General features: G+C 37.1%; 2 protein-coding genes across 3 annotated transcripts in view; both read right to left on the bottom strand.

Annotated features, from left to right (window-relative positions):
- Positions 1–380: 380 nt before the first annotated feature.
- On the bottom strand, positions 381–16,629 carry relb (v-rel avian reticuloendotheliosis viral oncogene homolog B). 2 transcript variants are annotated; one of them, XM_038306405.1, is made up of 11 exons: positions 16,345–16,629; positions 16,181–16,249; positions 15,056–15,222; positions 12,036–12,341; positions 7,166–7,332; positions 6,992–7,083; positions 6,387–6,518; positions 6,187–6,291; positions 4,710–4,925; positions 4,538–4,594; positions 381–1,458 (listed from the first exon to the last, which is right to left on the bottom strand). In XM_038306405.1, exons 1-11 carry the CDS (start codon positions 16,367–16,369, stop codon positions 1,100–1,102), a joined length of 1,695 nt encoding a protein of 564 aa, XP_038162333.1. In that variant the 5' UTR covers positions 16,370–16,629; the 3' UTR covers positions 381–1,099. The 2 variants fall into 2 exon arrangements, with proteins under 2 accessions (XP_038162333.1, XP_038162334.1); XM_038306406.1 differs by having other exon boundaries at positions 16,181–16,246.
- Positions 16,630–17,606: 977 nt separating this feature from the next.
- clptm1 (CLPTM1 regulator of GABA type A receptor forward trafficking) overlaps positions 17,607–23,428 on the bottom strand; it is a 19,686-nt gene continuing 13,864 nt past the window's right edge. The window contains exons 12-14 of the mRNA XM_038306378.1: positions 22,629–22,764; positions 21,326–21,493; positions 17,607–19,066 (exon numbers count right to left, since the gene is read on the bottom strand). Coding sequence (XP_038162306.1) covers positions 18,906–19,066; positions 21,326–21,493; positions 22,629–22,764 — 465 coding nt within the window. The 3' untranslated portion in view covers positions 17,607–18,905. The remainder of the gene's footprint in view (positions 19,067–21,325; positions 21,494–22,628; positions 22,765–23,428) is intronic.

The following is a 23,428-nucleotide window of genomic DNA, read 5'->3' as shown; positions in this document are numbered from 1 at the left end:
TACTGGGCGTTGTATGAGTCAGCAATGAAAGTATCCAACCAACTGGGAAAGCAGAAATAGCTTTTTCTAAACCTCTGTGGCAACATACTCTGGTGAGACAAGCTTTATTAGCCATGAGGTTTTATTTGAGTGAAAATAATGTATCCTATCACACATATTTTAACTTTATAAAAAGAAAAAAAAAAGGATATTCATGATTTGCTTAAAATTATTAACATAAATTGTCCTGCTAATCACTGGATTCACTAGCTGAAGCAAAGAGCAGGTTATTAGGAATGTAAGGAAAGGACCAAGCAGTAGATAAAAACCCCAGATTCAACATTTCTTGCATTAAATCTCACCACAGTTGCCTGTTTAAATCAAGGGGAACAACACAGAAGTCACACTTATATATGATATGTTTTTTATTTCACATATTTACACTACAGGGGGCGAAGTAGGACATGTGACAAGAGGTGAATTCAGAGCACGGGAGCGAAACTGTGGCACAAAGGGAACTGACACAAACAGGGCTAAGAATAGAAGGAGGAGTGGTTTCTATTATATCTAGGTGGATAATTAAACAAATGCTGCGGTCACATCTAAAGATAGCAGTAACAGGCAAAGTTAAGACTTGTGTGAAATCTTGTGATGAAGATTTAGCAGGAAGTTTTCCCATAAATCAGAAAAGGCCAAACTAAATATTCCGTTTCTTAATACATGATTAACTGAGTAGCGATTTCTGGAACTGTTTGGGGATTAAAATAAGAATCTCTGAATGCCTTTAGTATGACATGTACTTCTTAAGATTAATGCTTGCACCACTCACAGGGATTATGTTTTCATGTTAACATGTTATGAATTGGACAAGCCTTGACCAGCAAGGCTTTCAAGTTAAGTTAAAAGATCTGGGCTAATTAAAATGTAAACAGAACCGACATGTTGACACTGAAATAAATCTAAAACCACATTACACAGTGCAAGTAGCAGGAGCAAAGTGCAGTTTGCTCCTTTGCAGTATGGGAAAACTCAATCTGGCATCATCTGATCTTTGCATGTGGAAATCAATACCGGTCTGAAATACAAAGACATCGGAGGGGAAAAGTGTACTACCATTACCTCATAGCTCTTCCTCTGTTTTTACCTGCATGATATTGTCCTGCTGTTCTGATTGTGCAATCTGACTCTCGTTAAAAAGTATATTAAACTGGAGGTCGTTAAACTGGGAAAAGTCCTGTGGGCATGATCCATAGTTTGCATTGAGGTTAATATTCATAAGGGTGGGGTCAATATCCGGTAATGAATTCTGTCCAGCCCAACACAGGAATTCAGTTAGAAGACATGGGTCTTCTAAAAAGTCGGGACCACCAATTGCCATATCTGCAGCAGGCGAAATCGGATGTTGGCTCTCATCTGATGGCATCACATACTGTGTCTTCACGGGGAAGGTGAGAGTCTGCTCTGGAGGTGGTGTAGACTCTGTAAAGAATATCAAACAGGTTATATTACATGTAAAAAAGACAACTCTGAATTAACTGTTAAAGGCGAGTTCAATATTCCATATTGGTGATATAACTTTAAAATAACTTGAGAGCAGCACACTTACAAACAAAAACCTATATAGGAAACACATAAGTGGTATATATAAACAGATATTTAAAGAAAATTCAATTCAGTTTATTTTTAAAGCTCCAATTGACAACACATGTCATCCCGATGCAATTCACAGTTCACCAGATCATACAGTCAAATTGATTTAAAGTTTTGTATCTAAGGAAAACCAGTTGATTGCATCGACTAATTAACTCCAATGCAATCCCCCATACTAAGCATGCTTGTAGCGACAGCGGAGAGGAAAAACTCCCTTTTAACAGGAAGAAACCTCCAGCAAAACCAGGCTCAGTGTGAGCTGCCATCTACCGAGGCCGACTGGGGTTCAAGGAGAAAAACAGTTCTGAGGTTAATCATATTACCTATGATACTTTTGTTTTAAGGAAATTAGGTCATATAGATCCATATGCTTAATCTGTCTTTAACAACTTGTGAAGGTGAGTTGGATAAAGATGGAGGTAGTTAAGGAAGTCTGATGTTAGTGGAGAGCCTGCTTAGGCCTCCTTTGGGTATATTTATTTATTTATTATAAAACTTGGTGCCAACATTCAGAGCACTGAAAAGTATCAGACAGTCACCGTTTCAGCAAAGGGTTCAGTGGGTTGCACAATAGTTTATAGTGTTAATTACTATACTATTCAGCTTCTATATTGAATTTAGAAATGTTGGCAATATCTTGGGAAACTGTGACAGAAAGTAGGAATATCTGAAATTTAGAAAGATTCTAGAGACAGCTGTTCCTGCTAGCGTGCTAACTGCGCTAACGGCTAACAGATGCTCAATAAGAAGAACGTTAGAAAAAATATATCACCATCAAAAATTTTCGGTATAATTTCACCATTAGGACCAAAGTTATATAAAACAAGCCTTTATTTCAATTTTTATGCATCCATATGAATGTATTTTTTTTTACCTGTTAGCATTACCTGTTAGCAAAAACATTTCTAAACTACTCTGCGTTCAGCTAATTTTGGATGTAGCTATTTTTTTCTCTTTTCACAAAAATTTAAACCCAATTAAACCACAGAGTTTAGAGCAGCTTTTCTTCTATGACTGAAATAGAAATTAATATTTGGCAAAGCATTTTAGCTGTGCACCTCAGAGAGGCTGTGTGGTTTGTCAGTGTTAGCTATACAGCGCTATGAGCTATAAGAAAAAGTTCAGGTATCTTAGTCCTTAAAATATCCCTTTAATCAAATACCCTTTATGATATAAGTCCACCTTAAGAAGCTGGCCTGCCATGTCACATGAATTGTTTACAGGGCAGTTTCCTACTTCTTCATTCAGGTTTCTGTACATTTCAACAGCCTTAGAGGCCAGCTCATGCAAATGTCACCATCCTCATGTGATAAACTCATCACATATAAACCTCAAGAGAAGAGCAGGCTTTTTTTTTTGTAAATTAGCGTATTACTGATGTTTTTTAGAAGCTTTGGAGGTGATATTTAGATAAAGAGTAACCTCCTTCAATAAAAACCAAAAACAATGAGTCATGCAGCCACATGACATTGATGATTTATACTTTCTTTTATAGGTCTATTGGTTTTTTCTCAGAAGTGTCAATAAATGAAGACATGTTGCCTGGTTCTTTTGCTGTGCCGCCAGGTTAACTGTACCAGCTCAGTTCAACAAGTATAAAATCACTAAATTAAACATATGCATTCATGTTAAATATTAGAGAACAGGGTGTAAACCTGATGTCAAGATATATAAATATATTTAAGTGTGATTAAGTTACAGCACCATGTTTCTTTTATTATTTCTTAAGATTACCCCCACCCCCCACTGACATATTTTAAATCAGAGGAAAATCAAGGAGCTGATAATCTCACCTGTTAGTAACATTATAATTTTGCTTTGTTTTGTTTTTTTGATCATTTGATTATTGACCCATTCAATTTGAACTAGCAGTCATCATTTCAGGGCTTCCTTTTTCTTTAAAAGGTGTAAAAACAAAACTTATATTTTGAAATCTCAATTTTAAGTCCTATAAACCTTTTTCGAAAGCTCAGATTTTGTAAAATTTTATTGAAAGGTATTCATTTGTTAACTTAAGATCTTCAATCGTTTTCTTTAATAACTAAGTTTATACATTGGAGACTGAGTCATCGTACGTTCAGGAAGTAAAATGTTCACAAGTGGCTCCTTTGTCTCAATAAAGTGTTTATTCACCAGGGTTTGTCTCTAAAGCGGGGGATATAATGGATAACCAAAAGGCTCAATGTGATCCTCAAGAATGATTTGAATTCAAGTAGCCAACATGAAAAAAACAACAGGATTATTTCTACATTTCTTTACTTAATAGGTGATCGGAATTTTTAATTAAGTTTTAAGATTAATTGAGCTAAAAATCTCCTATAAGGACTTTCTTTGAATCTGGAACCAAAACCACGATTATTGATCAACTAACACTAGAAAATAAAAGCATCAACAATCATAATTCTAATCATAAAATTCTCAGATTTAGATTATAGATAATCCCTGATTGATTTCCTTATTACAATTAACAATTAACTTCCAGAAAAGGGACAGTTGTTCTGCTCTATTTAACACACTGAAACTTTATTTGCTCAAATCAGCGACTAACATGGTCTGGTGCTACCTTTTTAACTCTTACATGTTCTGGTGATTTTTAAATGAGCCAAACGTCGCTGCCCTTCTTCCTCTCATTGATATTTTTGAGGATGTGGTTGTCTAAATTTGCTGAAGCTGTAAAACTGACAAAAACTACTGGGGATTTCTTTTGTTTACAGTAATCCAATATCATGGGCTGTCAGTTATTTAAAAGAAAAAAAAAGCAGAAGAGCTTAAGATTGTGAATGGTTCCAACATCTACAGTCATTAAACTGAGAGTCTGCTCAGCTTTAACAGAACAGTCATTTTTTAAATCTTATTCATGAGTCACACCAAAAAAAAGAAAACGTCAGACTGAAAGCAGAAGTCTTACCTGTCACACTGATGTCCCTTTTTATTGTGGCTCTTTTTCGCTTCACTTCATACGGATCTGAAACACAAAGCATCCAGGCTTGGAATCATCTTTCTGCGGTTCTACAACCTGTTCTTCCAGTTCTCTGATTAAACTTTGCCCAAAACAAGGCGACAACATCTGCTTGTCGTACCAGGATTGTGTGGCAGGTACGTGAAGGTGACGGGCTCGCTCTCCATCTGGTCTGAGATGCGACGCAGGACGACCCCTACATTGACCTCCTCTGTGATGTCTTGGTCCTGGTAGGGCGGGGTTTTAAACACGATGGCTATCTGCCGATGGACGTCTGTCTGAGCAAACTCTCCGTTTGCCTTCCACAAGCCTTGCTTGAAGATGATCTCTATGTCATCTGGTGATTAATGCAGAAAGAACAGGCCAATCTGTGACTGTTCTTTAAATCACAGCAACAATATTAGAATTGATATGTAATTTGTTTGCTTTGAGCATAATATATACTTATATTCACAGTCACAGGAAATAAACAAACAGGCGGTGAGGAAGAAGGAACTACATTTCCATTTTGAAACTACAGTTTGGAAGCTCCTCTGCATGTCTAATGAGGAACATGCTGGCTACCTGATCAGATAGCCAGACTCAACCACCTGCTAATCTTAGCTTTGTCTGTTCTGAGCAAAATACTAATAAAGGTGAAATATTAGGTGAAAGACGCACATTTTTCTCAGTGTGTGTTTAGTCTACATATCAAAATATCCATATTTAACATAACTTACATTTATATTAGCCAGAATAGGAACAAATAAGGATGCAATTTTGATTTTTGTTGTTGCTAATTTAAGATTATAGTGATTCTCTTAAAAATCCAATTTAATTAAGTTTATTCAAAGAAAAAAATGCAAAGTCTAACCATTCAGATTTAAATACTTATAGTGGCAATAGATCCTAATTGTAATAGGGCTCCAAGTAACGATAATTGATCTTATAACTACTTTTTTTTTTTTTTTTTTACGAATAAAAATCAGATTGCAAAAGATGCATTTTTAGAATTTTTTATTACACATTCTATACATTATTTAAATGAGAAAATGTAAAACCTTTGTACAGTTTTGGCTTTTTTACTGTTTTGAGTTGGATGTTCTTTTAGAGTCTGTATTCTACACTTAGGTATTATTTTATTTCTGAATTGTTCTTATTCAAATACTCGGAAAATCATGTTTAATTTGATTTATAAAGCCCTTAATTGTAATAATTACAATCAAACCATATAATGCCAGTATTTCACAACTTGTCTGCAAAGAAATTCAGAGAAGTTATATTTCAAAACTTCTAGCATGTTTGGTACTTTTTGTAGCAAACGTTTCAAATGTGAAACATTTTCTACAAAACATTTTTCACTTTTTGTCTCAAACATAATTTACAGAAATGTTAAGTATAATTCAAGCTCAGGATCATTAACAGACAACCATCTCAACAGAATTTGGCAAAAAGGTGAAATTTTTTGTTTCTCAATTACATTTTAATGTCAAACCATATCCTGCTGCATAAATCTGTCAGTTATTTAAGTTTAATGGTAGTTTTGTTGCCCCTCCCTTTTAAAAGTCTCAAATTTTTACCAACAGAAATAGTTCTGAGTGGAGAAATCTCTCCCTCACCTTTCTGCACTTTGTCGCACAGCATGTAGACCTCCGTCTTTCCTCTGCAAGACCCTCTGTTCAAATTCAGTTGGCAGATCTTCAGCTCTGATGTAGTTGTTGCCTCTTTATAAGAACCCAGAACAAAGTGTGAGCGCAGCTCATCCTCACAGATGTTGGAGGAAAAAAAAGTCATCAGGTAGTGTTGGGCAATTTCTTACTCTTGTCATAAATTGGTTTGGAGACAACTGGGGAAAGGGCGTCCTTCCTGCCGTCGTCCCACTCGAGCACACACTCAAAACACAACCGTACTGCATTCATGTCGATGTCTTCAATGCTCTTAGTGTGACCAGCTGAAGGAGAGAGTGGAGACATTATGCAAGGTATTCAGAACCGTTAAGCAGGGCTGAAACAGTTAATTGGATTAATTGTGATTAATCCATTATTGAAATAATCGTCAACTAATTTAGTAATCGATTAATCATTAAATGGAGTGTAGAGACTGTAAAACATGCCTTTAGCTGACAGAGAAACCCACTTAGAGCAGAACTTATATCAAAAATTGTAAAAAAAAAAATTTGTAAACATTTTTGCATTTAACATTAAAAAAAGATTTTTATCTGTCCATATGCTCAATCCAGAATTCCTCAAGTGGAAAAGTTTTAGCTTCACCTGGTTTGATTTTGTAAAAAAAAAAAAAAAATCTGTTGGTACCTGTTGGTATCTGATTTTTAATCAAATATTAAAGAAAATAAAAGTTAGTTGCAGCCCTACAGTTCAAATGAGCAAAAACAACTGCAGTTTCATGTTTGTGCGTGATCCTTACTCTTAAAAGGGTCAATATTGTGGCTTCTCCTTCTCTGAAGTGAGACGTCCAACTCTTTCCTTCTCACACACTGGATGCCAAGATTGGAAAAGCTGCAAATTTTAACAAACAAAAGCATAAAACTACTGAAAATAAAGGAGTTCTTTAATATAAGGTAACCCTATGGATGTTTACCTGTGACGCCGGGTGGTATGAGGGTTAAAGGAGACCACACAGATGCCAGAACCGACTACGCAGTCTTTACCCACGAGGCAGTGGGGGTGAGGCCGGTAGGGAATGTCTTTGGTGACCAAAGAAACCGTTACTGTGACTTTCTTGATGTGGTCAATGGGACCCTGAATCTGAGACAGACAGAAAGACAAATCAATCTTTTACTGAACAAAATAGAAACACATTTAAATAGAGCACAAATGGTAAATTAAAGATAGACGGTCAACACAGGACTACAGTAAGCTCTTAACATAAATGCTTTAAAATTTTACGATAATCAGAGTATTTTGAATTTGGAAACAAATCATGCAAGATACAACAGTCAGTTCGACTTTTTGCCTGATGAGCAAAAAAATGGCAATGTTAAAGTAGTTGTTGGTCAAAAATTTTTCTGTGTCAGAACCTCTATAACAATCACGAGATACCATTTCCTGCCTTAGAAAACATGCAAAGACTTTTTGGTTTGATGCTTAAATGGAAAGAATACACGAGAAAACACTTTCTACCCACTGCTACTACTTTAAATCATTTACTGATGTAAATAACCCTTTGTATCAGACAATAAAACAACAGCTGTACATGACAGGAAATCCCATAGTAAAAATACATAGCAAGATAAAAAAAAATGAAGTGGAAGAATGTTGGACTATAAATTAAAATAATGTTTAGGCAGCTCAGTCAAAGGTCATTTAAAACAAAGGTTTAATCTGGATTTAACGCAAAGAAAGAGTTTCGCTACTTTTACATGGGGGTTTGTTCCAGATTAGTGGAGCAATAGAACTAAATGCTGCTTCTTCTTGTTTGATTTTGGTTCACGACAAGAACAGACAAAAAGTCTGTGATGTATTTTGCTACTAAGCCATTCAGTGATTTATAGACCAACAGACATAGTTTAATGTCTATTCTCTGAGAGACGGGGAGCCAGTGTAAGAACTCGTATTACAGGTGCTGGTCATAAAATTAGAATATCATGAAAAAGTAGATTGATTTCAGTAATTCCATTTAAAAAGTGAAACTTGTATATTATATTCATACATTACATACAAACTCATATATTTCAGATGTTTATTTTGTTTAATTTTGATGATTACAAATGACAACAAATGAAAATCTCAAATTCATCATATCAGAAAATTAGAATATTACTGAAGACCAATAAAAACAAAGGATTTATAGAAATGTTGGCCAACTGAAAAGTATGAACATGAAAAGTATGAGCATGTACAGCACTCAGTATTTAGTTGGGCCTCCTTTGGCCTGTATTACTGCAGCAATGCGGCGTGGCATGGAGTCGATCAGTCTGTGGCACTGCTCAGGTGTTATGATAGCCCAGGTTGCTCTAATAGTGGCTTTTAGCTCTTCTGAATTGTTGGGTCTGGTGTATTGCATCTTCTTCTTCACAATACCCCATAGATTTTCTATGGGGTTAAGGTCAGGAGAGTTTGCTGGCCAATTAAGAACAGGGATACCATGGTCCTTCAACCAGGTACTGGTAGCTTTGGCACTGTGTGCAGGTGCCAAGTCCTGTTGGAAAATGAAATCTGCATCTCCAAAAAGTTGGTCAGCTGCAGGAAGCATGAAGTGCTCTAAAACTTCCTGGTATGTGGCTGCGTTGACCCTGGACCTCAGAAAACACAATGGACCAACACCAGCAGATGACATGGCACCCCAAACCATCACTGACTGTGGAAACTTTACACTGGACTTCAAGCAACGTGGATGAAGTGCCTCTCTTCTTTTCCTCCAGACTCTGGGACCTTGATTTCCAAAGGAAATGCAAAATTTACTTTCATCAGAGAACATGACTTTGGACCACTCACCAGCAGTCCAGTCCTGTTTCTCTTTAGCCAAGGCAAGACGCTTCTGACGCTGTCTGTGGTTCAAGAGTGGCTTGACACAAGGAATGCGACAGCAGAAACCCATGTCTTTCATACGTCTGTGTGTGGTGGTTCTTGAAGCACTCACTCCAGCTGCAGTCCACTCTTTGGGAATCTCCCCCACATTTTTGAATGGGTTTTGTTTCACAATCCTCTCCAGGGTGCGGTTATCTCTCTTGCTTGTACACTTTTTTCGACCACATCTTTTCCTTCCCTTCGCCTCTCTATTAATGTGCTTGGACACTGAGCTCTGTGAACAGCCAGCCTCTTTAGCGATGACCTTTTGTGTCTTGCCCTCCTTGTGCAAGGTGTCGATGGTCGTCTTTTGGACAACTGTCAAGTCAGCAGTCTTCCCCATGATTGTGTAGCCTATAGAACTAGACTGAAAGACCATTTAAAGGCTTTTGCAGGTGGTTTGAGTTAATTAGCTGATTAGAGTGTGGCACCAGGGGCCATCAATTTTGAACCTTTTCACAATATTCTAATTTTCTGATATGATGAATTTGAGATTTTCATTTGTTGTCATTTGTAATCATCAAAATTAAACAAAATAAACATCTGAAATATATGAGTTTGTATGTAATGTATGAATATAATATACAAGTTTCACTTTTTAAATGGAATTACTGAAATCAATCTACTTTTTCATGATATTCTAATTTTATGACCAGCACCTGTACTAGATGCATGTTTCTAGATGCAAGCTGTAAGTCACTTTTTAAACTGTCTTCCTTAAATTAAAAAAATATTCAGTTTTGTTTTAAATCAGCTGAAAACAATTTAAGCAGATCCATGCAAAACAGACCAAACAAAGAAACCAGTAAAAGCTATAATAATGCTAAATTAAAAATTGAGAGCACTGATGTAAATAAAGACAACTTGTTTAATTGAACTGCAACATATATAGGGGGGGGAAAAGGGGACCGAGAATGGAACCCTGTGGAGTCCCACATGATAGAGAAATATAGGAGGATACTTTATTAATCTGAAATGTGAAATAGCTCTCTGTCAGATAGGCTGTAAACCATGCTGGCTTAAGGGCTGGTTATACACCATCAGCAGTGTGTCACAGTTGGCTTGTCGCAGTTATGATGTAGATATTTTTGATTTATGCCCAATTTTGAAGTGTGGTCTGCGCTATGTCATTCAAAGCCACAACGCAAGAGGTGCAATCACGAACCCGCTGTGGGTCTAGATACAGTCGAGGCGGTGAGGAAGTGGAAAAACGCAAGGGGCAAGTTTGTGCGACAACGGAGGGACAAGAGGGCGAAAAAGGAAAAAGAGCGGGGATCCAGGTGTAAAAAGGGTCCCAGCGCTCTCACGCAAACAAAACAAGCCGGTAAGGTACCAAACAGGAAATACGCATAGTGTAGAGCTGATGTAGATTTGACCAATCAGAGGCCTCCTTTCGGCAGCACTGTCTGCGGTCACCTACAATTTGGAAGAGCTGCACCAGAGTGTCTGCGGAAGGGGAGGGGCATATCTGCATCAACTGCAACACACACGCTGATGACCTGGTTTCTGAGTATAAATCAGCCTTTAATGGGACAGAATGATCAAAAGCTGTCGTGAGGTCCAGCAGCACCACACTGTCTAAAGACATAGCAATATACGTATGCACTTTAATGAAGGCAGACTCTGTGCTATGTCACAATCTAAAGCCAGCCTGATTATTCTTTTTCGTTCTTCAAAAATACAATAATAATTATAAAGAAGACTGTTGTCTGTTGTTAAAATAATGCTTTTAAAATCTTTGAAAGGAAATGAGAAATAGCAACAAAAAAAATTTCCAAAAAAACAAGTGATCCTGAACTAAGACACGTGTTTAAAAGATAGGACAGCAGGACTAATTAAATAAAATAAATGTATTTAAAAGCTTAGGAGGGATAAGAGGCAATTATAAGTTCTCATGTCCTGCATTTTTATTTTCTCTAATGATATAAAGTCACTGATTCAAACTGATCAAACACAGCAGAAACAACAGCGAAAGCAATGACAACTACATTACCAGGGGAACCATGTCTAAAAGATTCTACTTTAAAAAAAAAAAAAAAAAGGAGGAACAAAGCAATTACAGAGGCTGTGGGTTGATGAGACTAAACATTCTCTGTAGTAGGGAATCTCTAATGATAGGTGACTGATGCTCTCCTCAAGGTCCAGGGAACCCGGTTAGAATAAACAGGAACGAACAGTTAGAAATCACAGCTAATTTTCTTTTAAAAACCTGCTAGGGAACCAAAAAAACTATTCCAGCCATCACTGGAAGATAACAACTCTTAAGCTAAAAGCAAACAACATATGAAGAACATCTTCCACAGCCACATCAGTCCCAAGACATAAATCTTGATTAGAAACATATTTATTATTGTTAAATGTAATATGCTGTTAAAGCAGCAAAAGACCTAAGAGAGGCTGAGACCAATATTTTATCTGTTGGTTACATTCAAAAATAAAAAAATGACAATGAGTTGACAGTGAAAGAGAATCTGGTTGTTGCAGCTGTCATAGAATAACCTGTTGATCCAGTTTGATGCTGTTCTGCATATTTAAACCTCTTTATTATCTTCTTTTTGAAATCTCCAACTGTTTCACCAACTTGACTATTATGTTTGTCAATTTCAGTTTATTTTACCAGCAGCTGATTTTTTTTTCTTCCTTTGGAAGGGTACGTAAACTTTAAAGCACAGCTGTATGTGTATGGGTTGAAGGTGTTTGGGTGTGATGTTGTAGAAAGAAAGGGGATAAACCTCGAGTGTCTGACCACAGCAGGGCTGGGATTTGCGGGGACTTTCTGATCGATGGTAACCCACCACATTCTATCAGCTCCGCCCCAATTTCCACACACTTTCTTTGCAGGGGTTCACAACAAACACCAGCAGTTGTGGTTAGCCTCTCTAACCGTTTTGTTGGGGCAGTAAACTCCCTTTTAGGTAACGAAACCGAAATGGTAGGTGTACCTCTATTGTGGGCTGCGTCTTGTTGTTATCGGTACTGGAAGCCCCTAGGATGCTGCCGGCAGAGCGTCCTTCACACTCGTAGCGAAACCGCATTCCCCTGTCCTTGGGTTCCTCCACCACCACCAGCTTGGGCTTCTCCAAAATCTGCTCCAACATGTTAGCGTTGCTTTGGAGGCCTTGGTGGGAAGAAACGGAGGCCTTGTTGGTCACCGAACGAGAAAGCCCCCAGCCCTGAACAGCGAGGCCCGCCAAGGACCCAGAGGGGTGGGAATGATGAGCAGACGCAATTGAGCCGAGTGGGCTGGGCTGAGAGAGAAACGAAAAACAACAGCGAAGCATGTTAGCATGAAGAAACATTTCAATTTTCTTTTATGTCAAATCCCTCAGAAGCTTTTATTGCTGCCTCATTTGCATTAACCGCAAGCTTACGTTGGGAAAAACTGCATAAGATTGGGAAGGATAAATCTCTCTGCTGATATAATCATACTTATATAGCAGTGGTGTGACTTGTGTGGAAGATACAAACCAAAATACAGACTCCATTTTTTTGTAACTCTAATTTTATAACATTTTTATTTCTCTTGAAAAACTACACTACGCTGTGTGTAACATTTTCTTCTAGCCTTTCTGCAATGATTTAAAAATGAAAAATACAAGTTAGAGGCAGAAGATGTGAGACCATATGTGGATGAGCCATTGCTGAGGAACAAAATGTTACCATTCTAAAAGTAGACAAAACAATGACAAAATTGGACATTTAAGACATCCTTTAACATCTTAGGTTGACAGTTAACTCTGTTATTGCTTTTCTAAAGCCAGATTCTCTATAGTTTTCTAAAATGTTGCCCACATTCTTTACATTTCTTTAACCCAGTTAACCTTCCTGTTATCTGCTCAAAGTTTTACTCTCTCTCTCAGGCCTGCCTTGACAAATCCCTTCCTTTTAAATAACTTCATACATCTCTGGGCTTCCACTGAATTTAACTTAATTTATAAACCTACAAACTGACTAAAGAAAATATCTGCCAATCTTAAAAATTTTAAAGCAGTCTGGAAAGAACAAAAAAGAATTCCTTGGTTTTTGTGATATAAACTAAAAAAAAACAAGGATTTAAATCGGTGATATAACTAGAGAAGATTATAATAAACTTTAGAATAGATCTGAATGATAAAACAAAAGTACTTCTTCTAACTTGTCGTTATTTCATACCTGAAAGCTAGAAATGTGTCATCCGGTTAACAATTAGACAGCAGAGTAAATTGAAAATAGAAGAAAATATTAGCCAAAGAAATCCATTTAAAAATTGTAAACGTTTTCTTACCCCTCAGACAAGAAAAGCAGCAGCAGTTAAAGCAAGCTCAAGTAATTTACATCTAAAGTGTTGGTTTCATTAATTTAAAGTCTATCAAACAGACACCAGAGAAACAGCTGTTTATCAGCTAATTACAGCAAGTTAAGTCTTCTTGTTTATTCCGTCATACATGTGCTTTTTATCAGCACACAGAATTAAGCATGTGCTCCCTGACTCCTCCCCCTACATCTGATGCCTATTTTTTTCCGTTACACCACAGACCACCGAGCTTTTCCGTTTCCCCCTCATTATCTTTCGTTTTTGTTGCTTTTTCTTTCTCTCTCTCTCTCCTTTTAATGATTTCTGCAAAGCTGAACACACATCCAATCCTAAACCTACATGGAACGTCACCTAACTCCACTGATCTAAGTACAAACCTTAACAGAACACAGAGCTAAAAGAGTAGACGTTAATCAGCCCAGGAGCTCATAAAGTTTCTCCTCAGGAGATCAGGGTGGCTCTCCCCGCAGACGTGAGATCATCTCTCACAACATCCTACAGAGACACGGACGTCTGCTTTTTCACAGCGCAGTTGGAGGACCAGTCACTGTAAAACACTCACATTATCACATACACAAACAAAAGAAGCTGGGACCACGGAAGAAGTAACAGGAAGTCTGCTTAGCGTGACGATATTCCACCAATGGCAGGAGACGTTGAGCAAGAAAAAAAAAACAACCTTTAACCTTCAGTGGGTTTGGCTTTTCAGGCAGAAAGGGACTGCAAACGGGATTTTTTTCAAGTCAGGAAACTTGAACAAGGCGTCTTACTCCACATTCAGTGATTCACACACACACTCAGTCCAATTGCACATTTTTCAACATGACGTCCTCCCTCTTTCTCTGTAGAGAGGCGGGTTAAAGTATTAAAAGCTGCATTTACACACAACAGTTTAGCCACACAGACCGAGTGAAAACAACTTCTCCTCCGCTGCCCTTCCTTTTGGCTTGTCTGTGCAGGCTGCAGCATCACAGCTACCTTATCAGATTACAACACCTCTGATCTGCCCGCTGCCTTTAAATCACGTGCTTTCTGCTAAGAGTTTGACCTGTGGCACTGCCCAGCAGCTGCTAGGGGAGAGGAGGGGGACAACAGAAACCAGCATCTGTCTGCAATCCTAATCAACAAGCCTTTCACTGCTTCCTCAACACACAGCTAAAGCCTACAGAATAGATGTTTATAGCCACAACTTCTAATAATAATAAAATATTTATACTATTATTGACACTCAGGCTGCTATAAATCAAACATCACCTAGATGCACAGCATAAACAAAAATAAAAGGTCATAAATCTTAAAAATCTTGGTAAGATTCCTTTTCATGGACTGTACAAATATATATATTTTTTTCTTTCTAATAAAAGTAGATATTTTAACTTAGTGTAACTCAGGCAGCAGTTTTTATTTTTAATCAACATTACCATCTATGAGGGGAAAATATAACTAGCGCTAGCAGATAACAGGTTTATAATAAAAATAAAAACATTTATTGCATGTAAGTACAAGAGACTTGAGATACTTGCACAAAAAAAATAAAAAATAGGCTACCCTTTAAAATCTGCTTTTTTATATTCAAACAATCCTCCTTATTCACTGGTTAATTTTGTTTGGTAAAGCAGAAAGCAAGAAGAGATGGAGGAAATTGCTTTTAACTAAAGCAATACTCACTGCAGTGCCCCTGGGTACCAGCACAGGTTTTGATGCAGACTGGGGGTTCTGCTGGACAGCGTAGCTGCTTGAAACGCCCTGGCTGTAAGGGTCTGGAGGAGGGGGCGGCCCAGGAAGAGAGCCTGGCTGTGACTCACGGTAGCCATTGATAAGTTCTGTTATTAAGTCTGCACACAAAAAAGAAAAAAATTTGAAAAAATGAATCCACAGATCCAGAAATAGGTTAACAGGTAAGAAAAAATGTACATGTGTATTTAAGTGTCTGTATCCTATTTATGACTGTATATATAAAATCTATTTTAATGTAAGAAGTGTGTTTTTTTTCCCCAGACATTTTCCTTGTTTGATTATATAACAAATTCAGACTCCTATGCTTTTTATTGGGATTTTATGTGATGTAAGAAAGGCTTATATCTACATTTAGCCACTTTCCCCAATTCTACAGCAAAGCAGCATAACTCAGATGACCAAATTTGATGTCTTTCTCCATATTCTGAATTCAGATCTGGACTATTCTAAAACAAAATCACGCTTTGATTAAACTTTTCTATTTTGATTCTGACTGTATGATCAGGGTAGCTGATCTGCTGGACGGAGAAACTGCAGTTCAATCATAAATCATCATAAAGTCTATTAAACTTAATCAATCCCACCTATCAAGCCTTACAGCATGATACTGACACCACTATGCTTCAGCATGCATGGGGAATGTTTATCAGAGCATACATTTTTATAGAAAACATTCTTTTTTTTTTTTGCAGTGCAAAAAGTTAAAACGTGATCTTAGGTTGGATACAACGCTCTGATTTGATGGGAGCTCTCGTGCATTCAAGATGCAGAAAGGTAAACAAAGCAACCACCTGACACCTTAACACTAATGTCAATGTATTTAATCAAAGAGATATTACATTTTTGTAATATGAATTTGAGGTTTTAAATTGTCAATGCAATTTATAAAGCATCAGAATATGCAAATTAAGGAGAACTAGGAACAGATGCAAGAATATGTTTAAAAATTTGATCTAATGCATTAAAACTGTGAATCATCATCAGTCCAGCTGTAAGATGAGGTGAAGTGGGGCCAGGCATGAGGACCTACCAGGCTTTATAGTGTGATAAACTCACCGAGTTCTCCATTGGAAGCAGAATGGTGCGAATAAAGGTTGATTCCTGAACTGGGTGTTGGCTCCTCTGCTATGACAAATAATTATAGAGAAAATAAGAAGTCTGAGGATGAGGATGCCAGTTTAGATGAAATAAACTATATTTAAAAACCCCATCTGATATACCTTTGAAAAAGTCCATGTTTTTCATCACGCGTGGAGGCTGTGGAGACCCTGATGTCCGCCTTCGTGGGTTCGCCTCCTCTTCAGCGCGGAGGAGTCCAGATGCCCCCGCTCTCTATCAGAAGCCCTGTGGCTTTCAGCTTGGTTACAAACCCTAAAATGAGTCTAAAGAGAGGTGTCGACGCGAATTTACTGCATGTGCCTAAAGCTGACAGAGAGAAGTTCAGCTTCTTGTCCGTGTTTCCGCAGCGATTCTGATTGGCTGCAGAGCAGCGCGGAAATCCCCGGAGCGCCGCGTCACCTCTCCTACGGGAAACCCCCCCGCTCTGCTGCAGCAGAACCAGAAGGTTTGGAAATGATAGAATTTGGTTGGATTTTATATTATGACAAAACTTATAAACCCATTTTCTCTATATGCTAACCTGGGCTTCACATTTAAATCAAAACTATTTCAAACCCAAATAAGTTTCACGTGGTGAGGAAATACTTTAGTATTTCTCCTGGTTGCATCAGCCTCTGATCTGTTTAACCAAAAAATACTTTATCTTTTATTCCTCACCAATAACCTCGCTGCACGTTTGAAGACTCCGCCTCCTCCCCACATAGGTGTGACGTGACTAACCGTGTTTTTGACAGCTTTTCTTTTCCACCCAGTCAGTAGTTATAGGAGCAATAATGACATCTAGCGGCCACGACGAGAAATCGCGGTTTAAAGGAAACAGAAAACGAAAGGGGAGCCGTTTACAGGAAGCAGTGACTCAGCAGATGCTCCAAAACCACTGCTACACCACTTAATGATTCTTTTTTTTAAAGCAGGATTTCATAAGAAACTGACTGCAAAGTGGACCTTTAAAATCTGAACTTGAATCAGAGGTTCTAAAACCAATTTATATCTTACAGATGTGCAGTTTACAGGGATATTAAACACAAATATCTATAACCCACATAAGGGTCAAACTTAGAAGTGAAGATTTACGAAGCACTGCATGTTTAGTATTATGTATACACAGCAAGTCCCGGTTCTGTAATGTTTGCACAAACACTGGCCAAGCAAAAAAAAAAAAAAAAAAAGATAACACCACTGTGCTTGGCTGTTGCTAAGCTGTTTAACTTTCCCCGAAATATTTTGTCTGTTTCACGTTCTATTAAGTGAAACTAAAGGACTGGAATGTATTCATTCACTTTAATGATAAAACATCTGTAAAAATATACTGGCTTCAACTTTATACCACTCCTAATAATCCAATTGATGGATAAAGCATAAGTACAGTTAATATTTTATTTGCAAACTCAAGAGTCTATTGGCAATTCTCTTGAGGCTGCAAGAAACTAAATGCTGGTTGCTTTTTTTTTGCAGACATACAAGAATTGTAAGAGACAATTTGGAGGACTAAAAACCGAATGATATTGTGGATGCTTTTCAAACACATCTTCTCTTCCAGTATCATTAAGAAACCAATAAAATGTAGTTCCAACTGAAAAACATTATGAAAAACACAAATACAAAGTAAAATCTGGAAAAAAGCATTGCATAGACATTTTAAATCACACTTAGTTTTTACTATAAACATGAAGGCTCAAAAATTTAATATGCACCCTTTTCTTTTAATTTACAGCACTGAAAATAAAAAAAAAGAAAGAAAAAAAAAAACACCATAAAAGAGAATAGTTCTGTTTGCTCAAATCTGGTGTGTCCTCTCGCTGCTGTGATTCGATGAAGTTAATGAGACAATCAGACATCCAGCTGATGGGGGGGGGGAATTAGATGTACAACTCACCGATTTCTGAACAGTTCGAACATTAAATATTGAGGAGTCTGTACAGTTTAAGGTTGATACAAAAAATGCTTCAGGGATTTGAAAAAAAGAAAAAGAAATCAAGTCTTTATTTTATCATTTTCTATTAATACCAACAAGGCTGTTATTTTTTTTTTATTCCTATCTGTTCAAGTCTAGACCATGTTAAAAATCTAGCGTAGTAGTCATTGTTTCGTGCGTAGCGCGCCCTGCAGGGTCGTCCGTTTTGTCACCACCTCTCTTCCTCCAGTGTGGCTCAGAACCTTTCCAGTTTCCTCCAGCACTACACATTAATTTCTAGGCGACCTGAAACGCAGCGCTCACATGGAATGAAAAGAAAATTCACGAGGAATCGACACAAAGAACAAAAGTTGCACTTGGCTTTTTTCTTCAGTTTTAGAAGTCAAATGGAGAATAACTGCCAACTGTTCCCCTTCAAATATCTAGTCGAACACATTGTTACCCTCTGAAAAGAAATCTTACAGAATACAGAACATCACTTTTTGTTTTACTTCACTTGAACTGCAAAACGAGAGGGCAGGGGAGGGCGGTAGAACAGAAATAAGAATTTACCAAGTCTACACTGAATAGGGCTCTGGATCCACAAAGAGATCAGAAGGAAGGGTTATCTGCAACTTTCTTGTTTGTATGTTTTTTCTTGTTATAGTGGCTTCCATAAAGGCCACTCCCCTCCCTGCACTAACTTCCACAAGTCCTCTTCAAACCCAGCAGTCAGAGCCACGGGCGAAGATAAGAGCGGGATCATGTTTAATCGTTCTTTTTCTCTCCCTCTGGTTTGTCTGTGACAGCTGGAGTCTCTGCTGTGTTGTTCTGGGTGTGGTCCAATCCGCTGGTGCCAAATTCATTGACTCTGTTGGGATCGACGCGATAGATCCAACGCTGGTAAAGGTAGATGAAGAACACCACATCTGCAAGAGAAGAGGCAGAGGTAACGCATACAGCTCCAGCTAGGCATTTACATCAGAAAACAAGATAATAGTTTTAAATGTTAGACTAACATAATAACATAACTTGTATCTTAATTAAAGCATCAAGAAAACCAATGAAGAAAGCAGACTGATCAAGAAGAAGGATGTTGACAAGTTCAACGCAGAATTAAGTCATAAAACATTCCAATTTTTAACACCCCCAGAGATCCGTTTAACCCATCTGAACATGCTTAAGTTGAAATATAGCAAGACACAGTGGTCCACCTAAAACTGAGAGGCTGGGGAAGGAGAGCATTAATAAGAGAAGCAGCAAAGATGCTGATGGTGACCAAGGAGGAGCTGCACAGATCCATAACTCAGGTAGGACCATCTGCCCAAAACACCAGAGGTGTCAAGTAACAAAGTACAAATACTGTGTTACTCTACTTAAGTACACTTTTTAGGCATCTATACTTTATTACCGTACTTTGTTTTTCTTCCTACTTCCGGCTTCTACTCATTACATTTTCACACAAGTATCTGTACTTTCTATTCCTTACATTTTTAAAACAAACGTTACTTGTTACTCTGGGCTTCGGTTTAATGTTTATAAATATTTATTTTACGTCATGTGCGCCATCCAAAGCAGATCATTGGTGCCATCCAGATCTAGTGAAAACTACTGTAATTGGATGAGTCATATAACGCAAACACTCATTGGTTAGCTATTCGTCAAATTTGTGCTGATGCCAAAGGAAATCCTCAGAAGCAAGCAGGTGTTCTTCAAACTGCAAAAGTGAATTGTCTATGCCATGCTACAAGGTCGGACACAGGTGAGAGCGTATCGGGAGACGGAGACCAACAAGACCTCCCACATCCTTGGCCCTATCTCAAAGAATTTTTCAAAATAGTCGAAAAATTATGAAAATATTAAATTAATTTCATATAGTGGCATCTTTTTTGTTTGTTTTTTTTTTTTTTATTAAAAGGTTACTTTATAATTTTATACTTTTAGTTTTGGGAGCACATACTTTTTCACTTTTACTTGAGTAAAGAGGTTAAGTTGATACTTCAACTTTTACCAGAGTGTTTTTAAACTGCAGTATCTATACTTCTACTTAAGTGATAAGTGTGTGTACTTTTGACACCACTGCAAAACACTAAACATAACTCTAAACACTCCAACCGATGATGCTAACGATAAATTCTGAAGGGACACCTTCCTAAACACCTGCTGCACTGCATTTTTTTAGCTTCTCAGTCTAGCAACACAATGTTGTCAGAATCAGGTTAATAAAAGGATAAAATTGTCTTATACCTCCAGCGTCAGACATTGGTTATGTGTAAATGTGTTTTAATGAGGTTTTTATAAAGGAAGCTTCATGTAAAATTGTAACCCTGTGAAAAGAAAATGTATAAGATTTACATTAGAGTCCAAAGGTTTGAAATTGAAATGCTAATTTAAAATGACCATGTGATAAATTATAGTAGCGTTGTTCCAGACAGAACTCCGGTTAGCCTGCTCATTTAAAACATCAGATTTTCCTCTTAAAAGAATCGGAATCAATACAAAGTTTAACAGAAACAAGGTACCAGAATCAGAACCTGAATCATTCACATTCAAATGATGCCCCAGCCTCAGTCACAACTCAAAATCCAGAGCTACTGTGTGACAATTTTTTTTAAAATACATCACTTATTTCAATGATGTTGGTTTCTTATTTTCTCCTTTTCCTCTAGTTCAATCTGACAATCAAAATGTATTTGATCCCCTTAAATTGAAATCATAAAGGATAAAACACAAAATCATCTCCAACTACATATTAAATGTTAAGGCGAATCAAACCATCTTTCTCCCACATAAACTAAAGAAAATAAGTCACATGTTTAAGTAGTTACATTTAGTTTCCACTAGGTGGGGTTAGAGGATTAAGAAAAGTGACCAACATCTAAGCAATATTGTAATTTGATCAGATAAAATGAATTATATCAATACTAACAGATCAACACTTTTTGACTCTGTTCTTGGTCTTTATGAAAACAATTTTAGCAACAAGTAAGAACATGAATAACCTCAAACAAAAAAAACAGGCACCATATTCAAGTCAAATAAAAAATGCCTTCTTCTCAAAGCTTACAGAGGATAAAATAAGATTTTGTTTTCATTTTCTTCTACCATCTCTGATCCTCAATAGTCCGATGCTGTGGATTTTAAATCATCCAGGACATGAAAATGAAGGTTAATCAGTCAAGACTCACCATCTCTTAGGCATCCTATCCTGTACATCATGGGCATCTTGATCACAAAGGCAAAGAGATCATCGATAAAGGTATTGAGAGCCTTGTAGGTTAGCATCCTCCATGGGAGGTGAGCTACAGATTTCATTTTGTAGTTGATAAATAGCTGCGGTGTCATTGTGATAAAACCTAAAAATCAAAGCAGAGAAAGAAAGCAGCTTGTTATCAAATCAAATCAAGACAACAAGCAGGAAGCATATCGGTATATTTCAATGTCTAATAAGGCATAAAACATAAACAGACGCTACTGAACATAGGCACACAACTGATGAAAGTTTAAAAAAATAGAAGGTTTGTGGATGAACAATTTAAGACTAGAAAAAATGTAGGAAAATCTGCATTGAGATTACACTCAAAATATACAAATGTGTACATGAAGCTCAGTCTAAGATCAATAAAGCATGACTGGATCTTTAGTAATAGGGTACTGTTCTTTTGCAAAGTTAAAACATTAATAAGTCTAGTTAACAATTATATTTAGGTTTATAAACTAAAAAATTTAAGTGCCAGTATCAGCATTAACACCCGTAAAGTTATGTTGTACCAAATAAAATGTGTTTCTTTCACTCTCAGAGTGTTTTTCATAAATTTCTTACAGTAGCACTTATTTATTTTTTTTACATATTCGAACAGGTTGGCGACATTATTTTTTGCCATCAAAATGTTCCAAAGATAATAAGGTCTTGTCCTGGATTCCAATAACACTCTTGGCTTGAAATGTGGATTTTCAAAGGATTTCACTGAGGGGTTAAAGCTCTTGCTGGTATTTGATAAAGATCTGAGGTTCTGTGTGAACCACATTGCAGACATCTGATTTGGATGCCTCCATGGTGCCTCCCTATGGAGATTTTCAAGGCATGGCCCACTGGGAGGAGACAACGATTCCATACATCACCCAGAGCGTGCTGGAGGGACTGCGAGAGTCTTCTGGGCTGGGAATACTTTAAGACCCCAGAAGTCAATGGGCAAAGGAAGGTCTAGGGTTCTCTAGTAGGAAAAATTACCCAAGAGCCCGATAATGAAGTACAGCTACCTATCATGCACCTTCATTGCAGTTTCACATTTTACTGTCCGAGGTAAAAAAAAATTAAATAAAAAAAAAAGTATTTTTTTTTGTAACATTTCAGGTCTAAGTTACCCTAAATTCTGATTTTTTTTTGTTTTGTTTTTTTTACATGGCCACAGAAAGTGTGAGGATGTTTTATATAGCTGAGAAGACGATTAAATATGTTATAAAGAGCTCATAGACATGAGATTAACTTACCAAAGGTCAACAAGAAGCCATAAAGCATGCTGAGTACCCAGGAGTACCAGCCTTTGTGCTCTACGTACAATAAACTGTAGACTGCATAGCAGCCGAACAGAGGATAGAGTAGCCATGACAGGTACCTGAAGGCCATCTGTCAACAGAATGACACAAGAGGGAGTTCAGAACAAATCTCTGCTTTACACATTCATTAAATACCTGCAGGTTAATGTGTTAGAAAAAAAGAAAATCTCAATTAAAAGACCTGTTCATGTCATTTGATGATCATCAACATCATTGCAATTTTATATTATTTTTACCAACTCATCTGTGACTGCGGAAGCAAAGGGAAATGACTAGGAGTAAATTAATTTCAGCAAATTACTATAGCATTAAGAAATACATTTAGTCCAGTAATTCAATTCAAAAATGTAAAAAAAAAAAAAAAAAAAAATGAGGTATATAGATTAACGTATAAGATTAATGATTACTAAAGCAAAATCCAAAGCTCAGTTTATGACCAAATTAGAGCATCCTTAACAATTAAATGTACTGCCAAACATGGCACAGTATATTCAGCAAATTTCAGTCTTCTTGACATAATTTTATTTTTGTTTCTTTTTTGTTTCTCCCGTTCCAAATTCAAGGAATTAACGGTTTTAGCCCTGATGCATGTGTGTGGTGGCTATTTATGAACCAACTGTAGCCACAGTGCAAAAATGGTCAATTCCCTTTAACTTTTAGAAATACAGTCATTTCAATTAGTCAAACTTTTTCTTTACAATCAACTTACCTAGTTATGATGCAACACACTCAAC

This window comes from Cyprinodon tularosa, unplaced genomic scaffold (assembly GCF_016077235.1).
Source record: "Cyprinodon tularosa strain WSP-4 unplaced genomic scaffold, ASM1607723v1 ctg58, whole genome shotgun sequence".
Classification (NCBI taxonomy): domain Eukaryota; kingdom Metazoa; phylum Chordata; class Actinopteri; order Cyprinodontiformes; family Cyprinodontidae; genus Cyprinodon; species Cyprinodon tularosa.
The sequence above is the reverse complement of the archived record's forward strand: the minus strand, read 5'-3'. Positions and strand labels throughout refer to the sequence as shown.

Bases quoted from the DNA above. Each gene is read 5' to 3' on its own strand.
- relb (XM_038306405.1), bottom strand. From the start codon at position 16,369: ATGAAAAACATGGACTTTTTCAAAG. The intron at 4,595-4,709 runs GTACGACAAGCA...TTTGTGTTTCAG, and splicing joins GTACCTGCCACACAATCCTG to ATCCGTATGAAGTGAAGCGA. The intron at 1,459-4,537 runs GTAAGACTTCTG...TATTCTTTACAG, and splicing joins AAGGGACATCAGTGTGACAG to AGTCTACACCACCTCCAGAG.